This window comes from Lepidochelys olivacea (assembly GCF_965140295.1).
Source record: "Lepidochelys olivacea isolate rLepOli2 genome assembly, chromosome: 5".
Classification (NCBI taxonomy): Eukaryota; Metazoa; Chordata; order Testudines; family Cheloniidae; genus Lepidochelys; species Lepidochelys olivacea.
This window is the reverse complement of record NC_140415.1, coordinates 136,357,309-136,376,010: the sequence shown is the minus strand read 5'-3', so window position 1 is coordinate 136,376,010 and position 18,702 is coordinate 136,357,309. Positions and strand designations below refer to the sequence as shown.

At 42.9% G+C, this 18,702-nt stretch overlaps 1 protein-coding gene across 1 annotated transcript in view; it reads left to right on the top strand.

The window, feature by feature from the left end:
* The window catches only part of NCBP1 (nuclear cap binding protein subunit 1), a 59,717-nt gene that overhangs the window by 27,909 nt on the left and 13,106 nt on the right, over positions 1-18,702 (top strand). The window contains exons 11-17 of the mRNA XM_084628440.1: positions 3,224-3,334; positions 4,959-5,023; positions 6,932-6,994; positions 7,524-7,598; positions 11,927-12,030; positions 13,393-13,515; positions 15,223-15,325. Coding sequence (XP_084484566.1) covers positions 3,224-3,334; positions 4,959-5,023; positions 6,932-6,994; positions 7,524-7,598; positions 11,927-12,030; positions 13,393-13,515; positions 15,223-15,325 — 644 coding nt within the window. The remainder of the gene's footprint in view (positions 1-3,223; positions 3,335-4,958; positions 5,024-6,931; positions 6,995-7,523; positions 7,599-11,926; positions 12,031-13,392; positions 13,516-15,222; positions 15,326-18,702) is intronic.

Here is an 18,702-nt window from a genome sequence, read left to right as displayed (position 1 = left end):
GGGAGGGGGGAGGAGCGAGGACGCAGTGTGTGAAGTAAAGGGGGAGGGAGGGAGAGAAGAGGCGGGTCAAGGGTGGGGGTTTGGGGGAAGGGGTGGGCTGGATGGGCCGAGGGTTGAGCCCCCTGCCCCTGGCAAAGTCAGTGCCTGTGCATGCAAGAACAGCAAGAGGAGCAGCTGGACAATCCATCCTCTTCCACTCTCTGACTCCACCACCTCAACCAAGCTTCATACTCCGCGGTGATGATTGTAGTATTAAATTGCTTGTTTAAAATTATTTAAAATGTATATAATGCCTTTTGTCTGGCAAAAAAAATTTTCCCTGGAACCTGACCCCCCCTCCCCCTTTTACATTAATTCTTATGGGGAAATTGGATTCACTTAACGTAGTTTCACTTAGTCGCATTTTTCAGGAACATAACTACAGCGTTAAGTGAGGAGTTACTGTAACTGCTTATCAAATAAAATTACCTACGAAAAGAACACTCGAGTTGCAAAGTCAGAGACTGAACCTGCATTCTGGCATTTCCTAATTTGGCAATGTTGTAGCTGTGTTGGTCCCACAATATTGGAGCGACTGTGTAATATCTTTTATTGCACTGAGTTCTGTTGCTTACACAGAGTTCTTTAGCTGTGACACTGCGTACCTTTCCTAGATTGTTAAGCATAAGGAACTAACATATTGCAAGGGACCATTCAAGGTGAAGCAGGGAGTTAACACCTCTCTAATAGTATGAAAAAGGAGGGTTAGTGACTCACAGCTTGTAATTATGAGCCATAAATCCATTGTCTTTGAGTCCATGATTTTTAGCTTCTAGCTAAAGTTATGAATTTAAGCTCCCAGGCTTGTTTTTAAGGTGTTGTGCAGGATTTTTTTGAGGATGAGGACTGAGAGGTCTCATATGGAGAGATGGTTTTCGTTAAAAATGTTTGCCCTCAAGTTGTATGGCATTTTTGTCTTTTATCATTTTTTCCTGTGTGACTTCATTCATGAGCTTAGTGATTGTCTCATTTCACCCATGATGTTGTTGTTGTTGGGGAATTAAGGTTCTCTAGGTATTCTTAATTTGGTCCCCTTTGTTCTTATCCATTATGATAGTCTTTATTATATGATCACATGTAATAAAGGACCCCTACTTGATTCAGTGTGCAGAAAAGTGTATGGCTTGACTCTTTCTTTCAGGGTACTTAGCACTTTAATGAATTTCATGAACTTGGAGCACAGCTCTCAATGACTGCAGTTGAAGTTGAGTGTGCTCAGCACTCTTACAAATCAGACTCCAGATGTCTCAGATTGGGCACCCAAAAGTGAGAACAGTGAATACTTGTGAAAATTTGTTTTGTGACTTGCCCATAATCGCTCAAACACTGTGGCAGAGACAGGGATAGAATCCAGTACTCAAGGGTTGCATTTAATTTTCTAAACCATGAGACCATCCTTCCTTCTCTTGCAGTCCTCTTCCTCACTTCACTATACCGTTCAGCTTCTGAAACAAGTGTGTCCAGGGTCAGACAGAAGACAACAGCCTCATTAACTGTACAGCCCTGACTTCATTCCCTTAGCACAATTCATCCTGCTCACTGAATGAGGCTGGAGTTATCGATACATACACACAAGGGAGCCAAAATGAGATTACACAGGCAACCTTAATTTTGTTTTTTCCTTCTCTTGGCTGCTTGCCAGCATGAGATCATGGCGCACACAGATGAGAGAGCCTCCCTGCTTGCAGTGCCTGTGCCTCATGTCAGAACAGACCTTGGCTTTCAGGAGCCTGGAAAGTCCTGCTCATCCCCAGAATGGAACATGCTTAATACAGATGGGATCTTCAAAGAACTTAGCCTCCAGACTCTAATATGTCTCTACTAAGCACACAAACTGCAACTTTTATTGGCTTATAAATTGGCCAGATTGAGGCAGATTTTCATGAGGACTGCAAATGGCAAATTCCTGACATCAGGGTGACTCTCTTCCAAAAGATGGAGGTGCTGGAACGTCTCACTGAAATGGTTAAGAATTTTTTTAATATGGATAAAACTTATTTTTCCAGACTTCATTCTGTGAAAGGGCTGAACCATTTGCTTGCAATTTGCCCCCCCCACCCCACCCCCCCGCAAAATCAGCTTGATGCAGATCCAAATACCTGTTGTGGAGAATTTCAGACCAAACAATTTAACTTTAGAATTTTGACAATCAACTGAAAACAGGGTGCTAAAGCAAGTGTTTGGCATCCTGAACTGTCGGCATCGCTACCTGTGGTACTTACATCAACACAGATTGGATCGAATACAAATGTACGCATTTTAAATTGTAATACAGTGCAATTTTCAGACTGTTTTTTTTAAATCTCATAGAAACTTGCAAAATAAGACAAAAATAAGACAAGCTTAAAGAAAATTACTTCAGTAGCATTAATATTTAAAGCCACCAAGTTGAAACTTTGTTTTGTAGTATAGTTTGGAATGCTCCTAACTAATGAACTTTCTTTCAAATAATTTAATTTATAGATTTTTTTGCAATATCTGAGGACAGCATCAACTTAAATATATTTTAACTGATTTCCTTAACTCCTTTAAATAAAAACTAAATGTTTTATTTTCCCCTTTTTGCTGTTTTACCTTCCGTAACTTCTCTGGATTGGGTCATGAAACTTAACTATCTACTTCTGTTTATAGTTTCGCATTCAAGTTCTCAGTGATGCAATATTTGATTGTAGACCATGTAGAACAATAACTCAGTTTAAAAAATGTTCGAATTGATAGTTTTACAAGACTCCTTTGTTTACAAGCCAATAGGGGCTCAAACTAAAGATGTCTCTCTCAAAATCAAGCCAACTTGGAAGACTGTTCACTAAGCTACTGTAGGGGTGTTGAGTGAGCAGGAGAGTGGCATTTAAGGTGGTGGGGTTTTAGTGTCGCATGTGTTGAGGGCCCTGAATGGGTCTTGCGGTGGTACTTGTTGCAAAAACTTTCACAAGGCTGCGTATGAATAGTATATGCATGCGCTCAGTGGGAGAGGCATTCTTTTGGAGCTATCCATTTTGTAAATACATCTTATAGCCCTCATAGCAAGAGTTTAACAGATGAAACATGCCTTATTTGTGGTGTATAGTCACTTAATACTGTTGTTCGTCAGAACTGTGCAGACTCTGACATGATGGTGGAAGTGTGTGTGTGTGTCAAGACAGGGCTCTGATCACATGTTTTTTTCCTCCTTCCCCCCACCCAGGTAGTATTTGCAGAACTGTTTCAGCTTCCAGTTCCACCCCACATTGAGGTCATGTACACAACACTTCTGATTGAATTGTGCAAACTTCAACCTGGCTCTTTACCACAAGTTGTATCCTTTCCTTGTTGTTGAGGAGCACGGTAGCTTGAATGCTTTTTCCTTTGTTCTCTGGAAAACTGAGTGTTGGCATAAATTTTAGCAGTGACTTCTCCCCTTATTCAATTGAATAAAACAATCAAATACTTTGCCCATCAGTACTGGGTATGTGAAAGAACAATGCAGACAAATAGCCATTGTAGTTCTGTTACTCTAGTGTCAAAGTGATGGGGAAAATCTCCAGTGTTTTAAGCACTAATTTTAAAAATAAATCCCATGTGCTAGAATAGAGATGACTGTAATTATGCCATATTATTGAATCATAATGAAGGAAACACTGTCAGTAAACCTGACATATTTACTTCAGTGAACAGAGCACGTTGGTTTCTCAGTTACTTTCTCTCTGCGTATTAACTTTTTGTTAATATCAGGGTCTGAAATTAGATTACAAATAGCAGCAGCATTTGTGTAAGTTGTACCACTAGAAATTTCACTTGAAAGTGAATGGAGCTTCTAAGGCTTGTTAATGTTGAGATCACTTCCTGATCAACAGCAAAATGTATGTTTTATAAATAAACTTTTTTAAAGTTATAAAATATATATATAGTTAGACTATATTCTCCTTACTTACCTGCAAAGACTCAGGTAGAGATCTTTGTCCTGGAAGAGCTAAGGACATCACTTAAACAGTGCAGGTAGTTTAAAAAGTCTGTATGGTTTAAGACTTATGCAATATCAAGTTTCAGATCCTATTGTGTTGTGTTTTACAGCTTAGGTAAAGTTCCTGAAATTTAGAGTTAAGTCTTTGACACACCTGTATCTCAGTGGTGTCATGATCTTAAATGAACCAGCTTTAAAGGCTCACTCTGGCTTCCAGAAGATTAATATTACAAAAAATGTAAAATTGACTGTGGATGACTTGATTGGGTGAAAATTTTCAGTCTGTTTCTAACTCAACCCAGATTAATAGATTTAGCATATACACTTATGCAACAAGTTTGTCACTGAAATAGCTGCTGCAGTTTTCTTGCTGCATCATAGCAGGGATGTCATCCCCTTGCTATCTTACATTGCCCCATGTCTTTAAAAATATTAGCAGTTGAGAATCATGGAGGACTGTCATCCATTTTTGAGCTGCCTTCTGTTTAAATTCTTCCCCAAAAATCTCTGCTAACCCTAGTGGTGAAAACAATGTGGCAAAACAAGTGCAGTATTCAGAGAAATGAAGATAAAAATGAGTGAAGGTGGTTTGTTTTTGTTGCTTCTTACTGAGTTCTTTAATGTGTTAGACTGCATCCTCTCCAAAAAGCTCTGTCTCTTCAGAAGCCAGAGTGCTTTGCGGTCACTGGAATTTGGGTCTCCATAATAATCTGGATGGCAGCAAGTATCACTAGATGTGCAGCTTCCGTTGTCTTGTAAAGTACTCTCTCTATGAGCAGAGACAAGTGTCTACCTATTGGGAAAACTGCAGTTTGTTTTCTGTGAAATTACCAGGACTTGCCCCAGCTTGGGATAGTTGAAAAGTGAGATGTTACTGTGGGGAAAAAAATCCTTCTGCAAACCCTCCTAGGAAAGTGGAAAGAGTTAGTGTAAGCTCTGATTTATTGGACTCCTCTTTACCTTAATTAGACACTTGTAGCTTGCACAAGCCACAGAAATGCTGTACATGCGCTTGGATACAATGAACACTACGTGTATAGACAGGTAAGTGCTTATGCATTTCAGGAACATCAGAACATTTTCCTCATTGTACATTGATGGATTGAAAATGGGTCACATTATATTCTTCCTACTACCTACTGGCTCCATTAAAAAAACAACTGTAAATCCTAAGTAGAGTGTTTAACATTTGAGCTCTAGTCTTGAGCCTTCTAAACTGAAGAATGGGCATCTGAAGGACGGGCATCTAATTAGCATTTGCTCACCTTTCTCTGCTGTCTGCTGAGACCCTTCTCTCCCTACTCTCAGAAGGGCAGTTGCCTTATACTGCCAACCCACTGCCCTCCAGATCACTGCTCTGCCTACGAGCATGGTGCAGTTGTGAGCTCAGTCCACACACTGCTCTGCTGATGCATGCCACTTCCAGCCTCTGGCCTGAGGGAGGGGTTGAGAGTTGGTTTACAGTGGGATAGCAGGCTAAAGGAGGGTGACAGTTCATTGTTCTAAGGGTTACGTGAAGCTTGTGCAACATGTTGTAAGAATTACAACTGCTATGGAGAAAATCATTAAGACAATCTACATATTTGCAGTCAGCTATCTTTGCTTACGTTAATAAACTGATATAATGGGGCCAATGTGGTGAATCTGACAGAGCATGAGACTATCTCCATTCTGTCTCAAAGGCCAAAGTGACTCTCACTAAACCTAAGGTGTGACTGCACTTACGGCGGTGTGTGGAGTGCAGACACTATACGCCCCCACAGCCTGGGTATAAATAGTGTAGACAGCGCAGCGCTGCTTAGGTGTGCAGAGTACAGAACTTCAGGGTGCGCTCCCTGCGTGGCTCCCTGCGTGGCTCCCTGCGTTCCCAAGAAGTGCCTGTTTCTAGCAGTGTGGTGTTCTGCTGCTGGAGCCTTTCCCCACTGCCACATGCAGCTACAGGAACCCTGCCCATCGCTGCAAGTGCAGACACGGCCTTGATGTTTGGTATCTAAGAACACACATGTTAAGTTTACTCCTTAGAGGTGCCTTACAGACCACTAAGATGGAGCCACCTGGAACCAAATAACAAAGTTTTGTCATCATCATTTTGATGGGAGCTTAGGTAGTGGGCTAAGACTGCAGAGTTGTCACTTTTCATTCTTCCTTGTTTGATGCTTCATGGACTCCATGTGAATTTTTTAAGTGTTGCAGGCTAGTAATTGCTCTAAAACCATAAGTTGTAACCTGATTAATCAGTGGCTTCTAGTAATTGAAAGAAAAGCTATATCTTTCAAAGGACTATGTAAAGAAAGTTATCTGCCAAATAAGAAAAACTACTCTGCATGTGTGAATCATATTTTAGCTGATAAAATAGTGACAAGAATGAAAAAGAAAAGTCTAATAACCCCCTTTTGAAATTGCCTGTTGCACTTTTATATGAATATATGACCAAAGACCTCTGTAGATAGATCTATACACTTGACAAACTTGGCTTCATTTGGAGTTCAGTGCTTAGCAAGTATTGGAGATGGGGGAGAGGCTGTGTAAGGGGTGATTTTCAAAAGTGCCGAGGGGACTTCGGAACATAAGTCTCACTTATTTGCAGTGGAAATCCCAAGTCTCTTATGCACTGCTGAAAATATCCCACTTAATTTGGGCACCTAAAGCAAAGAAGCTAAACATTGTTGACCTTAGTATACCAGTGTGTTTCCATTCTGTTATAAACGGTGCTTTAACATCAACTCTGACATACCAGACACGAGTGTGCCTTTTAACCTGAACAGGTGACTCACTAACGACTCTTACTCTGAACTTTTCTTTCTGTTCATCGTTTTTTGGGACACATTTTTCTCGACTATTGAAATGGCTCTAGGCTTGCCTTTGAAAAGTGTAATTGGAACTCTCATCTAATTTTTTGTTCTGTGAGTTGTTGCATATTTAATGGAACTATAACATTTCCCTCTTTAAAAGGTTCATGAACTGGTTTTCCCACCATCTGAGTAACTTTCAGTTCCGTTGGAGCTGGGAAGATTGGTAAGTTTCTTTTTGAGGTCCCCATTTGAGCCATTTGTATTGCATACAACTTTCGAACGTATCCATAACTTGCCAGTGGCACTGCTAATAGTTGTCCCCAGCTATCTGTAGTTGACATCTCTCTAAAGCACTAATCACCATAGCATCCTCACCACCGTGCCTTAACTTCATAACCATTTAAATTTAGACAGGATGCAAAATACTGTCCTTGTGTAACTAATATATCACAATGTGCTTAATACAGTTAAACCAGTTTTTATTGTAATTAGAAATCGCTTATTTCAATATGTATTTGCAAAGATGAGACTCTATGTTGGCAGTTCATAGATTCTAATACCATTATGTGTTAGTACCCCATCTCAAAATTGCTGACACCCGTAGAGAGCGGGAAAGAGCATTGTAGCTTAACTGTGCTTAACTGTGAACACTTTGTACAGCACTGAGCCAATCTGAGAACAGATTAAGAAGCAATGCTTGTTAAATGCTATCAAATGCTTGTTAAATGCTATCAAATTTTGCACTTTGATAGGTCGGATTGTCTTACTCATGACCTTGATAAGCCCAAACCCAAGTTTGTAAGAGAAGTCTTGGAAAAATGCATGAGGTAAGTGAAGCTTTTCAACACACCACTTTAGGAGTATGGTATTTACTATCATGTTTGTCTGATAATAGTATCTAAAAGTAAACAAAGAACCAGATTCCTTTCAACTTTGTGCCTCTATATGTACTGATGAACTCTTTCCCATACAGCACATTCTATTAATTCATGTTTTCCGTAGATGTGTCAATCTGTTCTGTTGTCTTGGCTGATAAGACTCCTGGAAATATGCCAGTAATGGGACACTCCCACTCTCCTAATAGGTTGGAGAAGTGATGCCTTTAAATAGGAAGTGAAATATTCACAGCTACAGTTCACTTTTAGATGCAAGTCCAGAGCGTTAGACACTCCCTTTACTTAGACTTAGGTGACGGAAGTTGATTGTGGGGGATGGCAGAGGAAGTAATGTTGCTGGAAAGTATTGGTCATTCATAAACTAAATGTAGGAAGGAACATACTTTTGAGTTCTACCTTATTAATGGCTTTCAAGTAGCACAGGGCCTAATTTGATCGGTGATGAGGATCCAGGATTCTCATTGACTTAAAGGAAATTGCCAGTGCTCTGAATTGGTCCAGCAGCTGGTGAGGGGGAGGGAATAAGGGTAAAATTTTTCAAAGTGCTTACGTGACATGGGCTTGGTTGACACAACAGTTAGGTTGATGTATGTGAACCTAACTATGGTGGTGTCTATGCTACAGCCTTGCTCCCACCAGTGTGAGTGCCATGTTACACTGACGACAGCAGACCTGCAAGAGGCATAGGGCTTATGCCCATGTAGTTAGGGCGACTGTGTCTGCCTAGGCGTTGCATTGCTTCATTGGCTAAAATTCTTGTCAATTTCAGGGCTCTGTGCTGGAGCTCTGAAATTGACAAGGAAGGTGGGTAGATTTCTCTGCTGTGAACCCTGCACCTGGCTCACAGCTTGGGCTATCACCCTGGGGTGGCTCGGGGGTCCAGCTAGAGCCCAGCTGCCCCCCAAACTTCCAGCTACCTGCTCTGGGGCTCCCCTCTCCCCGCCTGGTAGTTGAAACAATAGTAAAGAATAAAATTGTCAGACACAGAAGAACATAAATTGTTGCGCAAAAGTCAACATGGTTTCTGTAAAGGGAGATCATGTCTTACTAATTTATTAGAGTTCTTTGAGGGGGGTCAACAAACATGTGGACAAGAGGGATCCAGTGGACATAGTGTACTTAGATTTCCAGAAAGCCTTTGACAAGGTCCCTCACCAAAGGCTCTTAGGTAAATTAAGTTGTCATGGGATAAGAGGGAAGATCCTTTCATGGATTGAGAACTGGTTAAAAGACACAGAACAAAGGAATAAATGGTAAATTCTCAGAATGGAGAGGGGTAACTAGTGGTGTTCCCCAAGAGTCAGTCCAAGGACCAATCCTATTCAACTTATTTATAAATGATCTGGAGAAAGGGGTAAACAGTGAGGTGGAAAAGTTTGCAGACAATACTAAACTGCTCAAGATAGATAAGACCAAAGCAGACTGTGAAGAACTTCAAAAAGATCTCACAAAACTAAGTGATAGGGCAACAAAATGGCAAATGAAATTTAATGTGGATAAATGTAAAGTAATTCACAATGGAAAAAATAACCCTAACTATACATACAATATGACGGGGGCTAATTTAGCTACAACTAATCAGAAGAAAGATCTTGGAGTCATTGTGGATAGTTCTCTGAAGACGTCCATGCAGTGTGCAGCGGCAGTCAAAAATGCAAACGGGATGTTAGGAATCATTTAAAAAGGGATAGAGAATAAGATGGAGACTATCTTATTGCCCTTATATAAATCCATGGTATGTCCACATCTTGAATACTGTGTACAGATGTGGTTCCCTCATCTCAAAAAGGATATACTGGCATTAGAAAAGGTTCAGAAAAGGGCAACTAAAATGATTAGGGGTTTGGAACGGGTCCTGTGTAAGGAGAGATTGAAGAGGCTAGGACTTTTAGCTTGGAAAAGAGGAGACTCAGGGAGGATATGATAGAGGTCTGTAAAATCATGAGTCATGTGGAGAAAGCGAATAAGAAAAAGTTATTTACTTGTTTCCATAATATAAAAACTAGGGGCCACCAAATGAATTTAAGGGGCAGCAGGTTTAAAACAAATAAAAGGAAGTTCTTCACACAGTGCACAGTCCACCTGTGGAACTCCTTGCCTGAGGAGGTTGTGAAGGCTAGGACTATAACAGGGCTTAAGAGCACTGGATGAATTCATGGAGGTTAAGTCCATTAATGACTGTTAGCCAGGATGGGTAAGGAATGGTGTCCCTAGCCTCTGGTTGTCAGAGGGTGGAGATGGATGGCAGGAGAGAGATCACTTGATCATTTCCTGTTAGGTTCACTCCCTCTGGGGCACCTGGCATTGGCCACTGTCGGTAGACAGGATACTGGGCTGGATGGACCTTTGGTCTGACTCAGTATGGCCATTCTTATGTTTGTTCTCTCCTCTCTGAGCCCAGCTGCCATGCACTGAGCGCCTAGGCTCCCAGCTCCCCATGGAGCTCCCACAGCTGTTGGAGCAAAGACAATAGTAATGTGAAATTGACAAGAATGTCAGTTTCACTGCTGGTAGGCTCTGTGCTGTGAAATTGAGCCCCACAGGGCTGTCAGTGCCCCACAATGTCCCACTCCAGTTGGTGCAAGCGCACCAGGTGAGGAAGCGCTCTGCCTGCAGAAGGAGGGTAGTATGGACACCAAGAGCCGATCGAATTATCGTGGTGGCTCTGTCAACCTAATCTGTAGTGTAAACAAGCCCTTAGTGTTATACCAATAAAATAAAAACCAGCAGGATCTTATTAAACGGGAAAAGGCAAAATACCCCATTTATTGTGAATACAGAAAGAATCACAGTAAGCAGTTAGTTATAGCTATAACATTCCATTCAATCTCATATTTATTCACACATTCATTCATACAAACACACACACACAGGTTCTGCAAGGTTGTTATCATAGTTACCAGCCTTAGAGTTGCTCATGCCAAGCCACTGGCCTGGTGGCCTGGACATGAGGAGGGAGCAGGGTCTTGTCAGATGCACATCTGATGCTCCTGGAAGTTGGTTTGCAGAATCAGACCCCAAAGTTCTCACTTTCCAGAGTCCATTTTTATAGGAATTCCTTCCTATGTCAGTCTATGGGATTGCTTCATCATGCTGTTGCTGAATCAATCAGGAGATGGCACATTCCTGACGGCTCCGTGCTGCCAGATGTTATCTTGTTCTTTGGTTCTCCCATTCTTGAGGCTGTAGGGTGGATTCCAGTCTGCCCTCTGGGGGGTCCTCTGGTTATTTCCACTTGACGCCTTCTTCAGCCGATGGACACTGGATTCTTAGGCTGGCACCTCCCTGATCATTCAGTTATTATCCACACCAAGCATCCATCCACATACATATGTCCTCTATCTCTATTTTAATCACAATTGTTAACAAAGCGAGATGAATACAACAAAAGGGCAGGGAGTCTCTGGGTGCTGCTTCTGTTGTTAGTGTATTGTTTTGAGTCTCTTCTCTGTGTGAGTGGTGGTTGTTACAAAGAATTGCTTTGAGAACAGACTCTGTCTTAGAATGTACTAACACAATTAGCAGCTTGCAAGTTTCACGCACAGAAGGAGAGAAACAGCACCAAAAAGCAAGAGACCTCTTAATTAGTAATACCCTGGAATTTAAACTATGGGGAATCAAACTCATTTGTGATTGTAATACAGAACTTCTTTAATATGATCCAACATTAGAATCCCAAGTGAAAACTATTTTCACTTATTCCTTTTTGAGTCAGGAAGCATAGAAGGAGTAAAAGCACTGACTGGCAAAAGAGAAATATTTTGTTTGTGGATCCCTTTCATCTCACCTCAGATGGTGGTAGGCTAATTCTTAAATGTTTATAAAGGTTGGATGGAACTGAGGGTTAAAATGGAGAAGTCAAGATTACTTTATTTCATTGAATTTTAAATTGTAGCACCAGTATTTTGCCTGTGATCCACATAGCATGTGCAGTGTTTTAATAAAATGTGGCCCTGACTGATGGTTCCTCTTAACCTTTCTCTGAACAAAGTTAAATATGTGAAGTTGAGAATATAATTTTTTTAAAGACATTTTTTTAAAATGTCCATTGGAAGGTCAATGCACAAAGTGGTTTCATTGACTCTTAATGTCTGGAAGGAACTATCCTCGATAAAATGTAGTAATATTCAGACTTCTTGGTTTTTGTTCTGCCAAAATTAAAACATAATAAAATACGAGCATCTTTAAGGCAACACCATGTGGTATTCCTGAAAATATTCCACTGGTAATTCTATTACAACTGAAATTTTCTCTTGCAGGCTTTCATACCATCAGCGAATAATTGATATTGTTCCTGCTACCTTCTCTGTCCTTAGTCCTGCAAACCCATCGTGTATTTATAAATACGGAGATGAAAGCAATAGTAAGTATAAAAGCTATTTAGAAGAGTTTAATATTTTGATAGCATTCTGAAGAAAAGGTTATCTGTTTTGAATCTGATCAAGAAAGGAAACACTCTAGTTTCTGGGTCAAATTAGTTATCTTTATAGAAGAAAATTCACAGTGGAAATAAAAAGGCTGACTTTTGACCTGGAAAAATTGCTTGAGTTGGGCACAGTAATATAGTTTAGGTCTAAAACTTTGATTTGGGGCAGGTTGGGAGGGAATTCACTGAAGAAGCGTTCCTAAAAACTTTAAAATGTCAATTACCCTGCAGTGTTTGCTGCCTGAATGCTGCAGCATTGTGCTAGTTGCAAGGAAGCCTAAAAGTCAGTTTGGCTTCTGTTTTTAGTGTCTGAGCTGAGTGATGCACAAAAGTTGAACAGCATAGTGAAGATAACTTACTATTCGTTGAGTGCCACATTTGTTTCAGAAACAAACGAAAGAGCTCTTGGTAAGCTCCAAAGAACTCTGTCTAATAAATGAAGCAAGCAAACAGACAGGAGTAAGACCATAGTTAAGGGGAAAAATGATGTGGAGAGATTATTTGTGAAGAAAAAAAGATGAGTGCCATAAGTATAAGGAGTGTCACGACTGAAGTCACAAGGTGAGCGGGAGAAGGAAACGAAGAGACTCTCCAAGGAAGTAGAAGGAAATTGGAGGACATATGTAGGCAAAGGAACTGTTATGTAAGGCCTCTAAAGTTGAGGCCAAGTGGGGACTGAATTTGATGTTGCAGATAGGAAGGAAGGATTCTATGGGGCTGCTGATGCGGACAGTGACATGAGGAGCAGGGTGGTAGCAGCAAGATTTTGGGTAGATGTGGGGGGGTGGGGGTGAGTTGAGAGGCAGAAAAGATATGTGTATCTAGGTGTGGATAACTTTTTGCTAATGAAATAGAGGAAAAAGTGGACTTGGGAGGAAGAAAGGGCAAAAGGAATTTTGAGTGTACTAGTTTTGCCAAGCTTTAATATGGGGAGGTGCTGCCACAGTTCTTAACATCCTCGCTACCTGGCATTGTGACTGTGGTTTAAAGTGTCATTACGTAATTGAACTATTCACCAACTATTAAAACAAGTTCACATCTTGAGAGAAATTAGAGATTTGTGAGTTGGCTGCGTGTGGTCCAGATGTAGCATTTGAGCCTGCAGATTGCTGCAAAATCCATATTTCCAGCATGCCAAAATCTCAGTTCTATTAATACAAAGCAGTAATTGTTGGGTTTTTTTAATTGTTCAAGGAAAAGTGTGTGCTTTTCTGAGAAATGCACAAGCTGACATAAAAGTAACCCATATTCATTTGCAATTAATTTTGAAGATGATCAGACCTTTTGTCTTATGTTTAGAGTCTCTGCCAGGATATACTGTCGCACTCTGTTTGACCATTGCCATTAAAAACAAGACAAGTAATGATGAAATATTCGGCATCTTAAAAGATGTGCCCAACCCTAACCAGGATGATGACGACGGTAAGGATATCTGACATTAGGCATTACTAGGTCATTTATTCTTTGTTCAAAACTACTTTCACCAGCCTGTCGAACTAGGAGTTGTGCCTGGTACATTGCCTCATGACTTTGTACACTTCCTCCATTTAGCATCACTTGACAGAAAACGGAACCACTATAAAACATTGAGTGTATTTTTGTTTCTCTTGCCCCATGGACAGGATCCATTCTTATCAATGGGATACTGGTAAGAAGGAGTAAACTGGTATTTGAGATGTACTATTATGTGGCTGTTGCTGACAAAGACAGTATGAAAGAATGAAAAAGTCCCTCAAACTTCACCATCAGGATGCATTTCTTGGCATTAGTTTTGATCTAGAAAATGTAACGTGGTTTGTGTCCTAAGTATGTGAGAGCGCCTCTTTATAGATTACCTTAGCAGTTCAGAACAGCTAAGAGCTCAAGCTGCCATTCCCCTGGTCTAAACAAAATAGACATTCTTGTAAGGGGGCCTTGACTTGAGCTCACTTCCCAGCCTCACCCTTGCCGTAGACATCCAGTGTCTTTCTGTCCAGGGCTTATCTGTTCTCCGATGTCTTAGAAGAGAGGTTTGAGAAGTCACATCTAAAGTTGGTAGCTTGGGTGAAAAAGAACTTGAATAATTCAGTAATATGTGAGATTGTACAGGCACCTAGATGAATATATAAAAATCAAAATACATGGTGATAATAAAGTGGTGTAGGAGTGTCCCAAGTCAGGGGAAGAATGGGTTATAGCAGAGGATCTCAAAGTGTGGTCCGCAAGTTCTATTCAGGTGGTCCGCAGATAGTTCCTTCTAAGGTGCACACCTGGATGGCTGCACACGAGAGAATGAAGGGCCGTAATTAGGTGCCTGGACCCTGGAAAAGATACACATGTAAGGTGAGGTGGTGGCCTTAGGGGGTAGTAGGGTGAGAAGAGGGGGTGGAGAGAATTTGGGACATGCAGGGCTGCAGCGGCCAATGAAAGAGGCGACTTTCTCCAGCTCCAGGGCTGCAGCTGAGGGAGAGACTACTGATATTAAAATATGAGTTCTGTGCTTTTATTTGTGGAAGAAAAACACGTTAATTATTATTTAGGTTTTTTATATAGCTCTTTTATCCAAAGCGCTTTACAATAGTTAGCTAACGGTACAAACAACATTTGGAAAGATCATTAAGTGGTCTGCCAAGACCCTCAGCAATTTTCAAGTGGTCCGCGGGGAAAAGAAGTTTGAGAACCACTGGGTTATAGGAATCCTAAAGGGATTAAACTCCTGTTTATCCTCTGAAAAGAAAGATGTTGCTATGAGTGCTTTTGAAAGTCAGCAGTAGATTTTGCTAGGTTTGATAAAACTTTCAAATTGGAATGGCATCTACCCTGCTGGTATGAAACGAGTTTGAGAATCGCCTCCTATAGCGGATGAGGGAGCAGTGTAGTGTAGTCCTAAATGTACTCCAGTAGCTGCATGTCAGTGAGGTAAGACTATCTCTGCAGCCTGAGGGAGTTGCTAATAAAACTGCAGCTTTTAGAAAGCATTGACTGATTCCTTGTTCAGGCTGTAAAGCTCAAATGCTAAATCTTAAATTTTACAAAATAAAGAAACCATGAATTATCTTCAGTGCTTTGTTTGCAGGGTTAGATTTTGATAAATACTTACTATATTGATTTTAATTTAACCCACTGTTTCAATTTGAAAACAACTTTCAGATGAAGGATTCACCTTTAACCCTTTGAAAATAGAAGTTTTTGTACAGACTCTGCTCCATTTAGCTGCCAAGTCCTTCAGCCACTCATTCAGTGCTCTGGCAAAGTAAGTGATAAATGCATTATATTTCTGAGTTTATGGAACACGTTTTGATTAGAACAGTGACTTGCTTGGTAGAGCTATTCTTCCACAAGCTTCAGTGTTTTGTATGTTGCACAGTGTAATGTGCAAGTAAGGAAGGAGAGAAGAGCTGATGGTTTTTTTTATTAAAGGGATGGTAGTGTGACTCTTACTATCCAAGCAGAGATCGTAATGTGTATTTTACTCCATGTGGCTAGTTCAAGATTCTGCACGTTCTGAGACATGCCTTAGCTTGTGGCTCACCTGGAAGAGTGCAGCAATAGATAGCACACTTCCCAGTGCCCACAATGAGCCAAGAGGGCCCCACCAGCATAAAGTACTCAGGAAGGCTTGATGTCTCTCACCTTACATGGGCTTTCTTGGTGAAACTTAATCTAGTTCTATATATGTTATGGTCCTGTGGTGTTAACGCTCCATGGTGCAGAGCCAGGTAGGTGCAGGTGGGGAGGCAATGGAGGGGTCTTGTATGGGGAAAGCAGGCGGAAGAGCTACATTCAGAATGCATCTGTGGAGGAATGGGGCCCATTACAGTGCAACTTGCAAGCTCCATTTGAGATCCTGTCATTGCGCAGTTAAATGTGACTTATCCCCAGGGGAGCTAGGACTTAATTCATAGAGCAGCAGTGGAAATAGTAAATAAATATTACTAAAGGGAAACATGCCTTATTGTAGCGTCCTCAAACACAAATGTTAGCCAGGAAATGCAGATAAAATAATTTTAAAAGAAATCCCTATATAGCTTTAACTGTGGCCCTGTACCATCACACACACAGCAACCTAAACAAGAAAAGTCTGTCCTCCAGTACCTCTCATCTTCATCTCATTAGTGACTCCAGACATGCAAAGTGACTTATCTGTACTACCAGTCTCTTGCTAAACTGTTCTCTCCTGCATTTAAACTGAAGTTCAGTCTAAGTTTTAATTCCTATATGTTCCTATAAAAATTCTAGTTAGATTGTAAACTTCTCACGGGAGGAATGGTCTTCCTCTTTTACCACAATGTGAAGCATATTGGTGCTCTCTGTAGAACTATTGATGATGCAAAACACTTTAATGTAGCTTGAGGCTGTACAACTGAAGTCGGGATACAAGGATACAGAGCTGGTGCAAATTTACTGATGTAAGTGCAGTATATTTTAGATCTCTGTACAGTGCTACGTATATTTTAAATCTTAACTGTTAAACCAAGACACCTCACATTTAAATGGCTATCTTGTCTGTCGTCTTCGAGTGATTGCTCATGTGTATTCCACAATAGGTGTGCATGCTCACCACGTGCACCGGTGCCGGAATTTTTTCCCCTAGCAGTACCTGTAGGGGCAGCACCCCAGCGACCCCTGGAGTGGCACCTCCATGGCGCGTTATAAGGTGTGCCTTCCCCCCATCCTCCGTTCCTTCTTGCCTTCGGCGAAGGTGCATCGGAACTGCTGCTCCAGCTTTGCTGTAGCTCGTCCCCAGAACTTTTCGTTCGTTCAGTGCTAGTACCTGTCGTTAGTTAGCTGTTACAGTTACTTCATTTAGTTAGAGTACCCAGACCACGGTATGCCCCGCGCCCCGGGTTTTAAGGCGTGCGACACTTGTAGGTGATCTATGCCAAGTAGTGATCCACACTCAGACTGTCTAGGCTGTTTGGGTGAGACCCATATTAGTGATCATTGCAAAATTTGCAAGTCGTTTAAACCTTGGACTAAGAGAGAAACAGACATTAGGCTTCGGGCCATTCTCATGGAGTTGGTGCTGACCCCGGCTCTGGCACGCCGCTTCCGGTGCCATCGACCAGTCAGCACTGCTCCCTGTCTATGGGTCATAAGAAGGCTAAGAGAGTGCATTCTTCGCAGTGGCACCGAGGTAAACCAGGGGCAGAGACTAGACACTTGTCGGGCAGTCCTCGATCCCCTCCAGCCTCTAGGCTTCCAAACTTGTTGAGTGGAGTAGCCCGACCACGTCGGAACAGGCCTCCCCAGATGTCCGGATGCCGTCCACACTGGAGGCCCTGCAGGCAGCCGGAGACAACATGACCATGCCGGTACCAGGAGCGCCGCCATTGTCGGCCTCCTGCTCCAGAGGCAAGCCACCACTGGGTTCTCCACAGTCGCCCCCTACGTGGCACCGGTCGCGGGAACGTTCCCGACGCTATTCTCTGCCCAGCAACTGTTCAGGACGTAGTCCACGTGGCTCATCCTCGACTCCCACCAGACTGTCTGGTTGGGTAGCGTCTGACCAGGACTCCCGGCACCGCTCCACGCTGCGGAGCAATTACCGATGGGTCCGAGGCAGACCTCACCAGAGGTTCTCGTCTCTCAGGGGTTACCGCAGCCGTTCACAGCACGGACATTGACGCCATTCCCACTCGGAATCCCGCTCCAAGTCTCTGCCAAGGCACAGTCTCCGCAGCCCGGGGTGTAGATCGCCGGCACCGCGCCATCACGGGTCCACCTGTCAGAGCAGATCGCGGAGCAGCAGCTACAGGCGGTACTGGTCCTCTGCATCAAGGTCGCGATACTGTGGGTGACGCCGCTCCTGGCACCGCCATTCCTCCTGGTCCCGTGGCAGCGGCAGGTTGTTTGTCAGCCCGGGCTCCGCTCGTAGTCGCCCTTCCATGGACCAGGCCGAACAGCCGGGGCCGTCGGTGCCACAGCGGTACCAGTGGGCACAGTGACTTCCAACGCGACCCCTGGTGGGGGCCCTCTCGGTAGCTGGAGCCTCAGAGGTGCCGTCGGCCTCTCTTTCCAGGCCTCCGAGGAGAGGGTCGGTGGGACGTACATCCTCGTCACTGTGCCTGGAGACCGACCAGGTGGTGGACCCTCTGGTGCCAGTGGATACCCAGAGCACCATACCGGCTTCCTCACCCTCCCCAGATGAGGCGGCCCTGCCCCCTTCCGTCCCACAGGAGGACTTTAGGGCCCATCAGGAACTTTTAAAACGGGTGGCATCGAGCCTTCACCTCCAGGCAGAGGAGCTGGAGGAGCCCTCGGTCTCCCTGTTCAATGTACTGTCATTTTCGGCACCGGGAAGGGTGACATTGCCCCTCCATGAGGGGGTGGCAAGGATCTCAAATACCCTGTGGCAAACGCCGGCTTCCCTGGCCCCCATCTCGAAGAAGGCAGAATACAAGTACTTTGTACCCACCCAGGGGCACGAGTACCTCTACACCCACCCGATGCCCAACTCCCTAGTGGTCGAGTCAGTCAACCACAGGGAGCAGCAGGGCCAACCAGCCCCCTCTCCGAAAAATAAAGACTCAAGGAGGCTGGACTCTTGGCAGAAAGGTTTATTCATCCTCGAGTTTCCAATTGCGGGTGGCAAACCACCAGGCTGTGGTGGTTTCCACCAGGAACAAA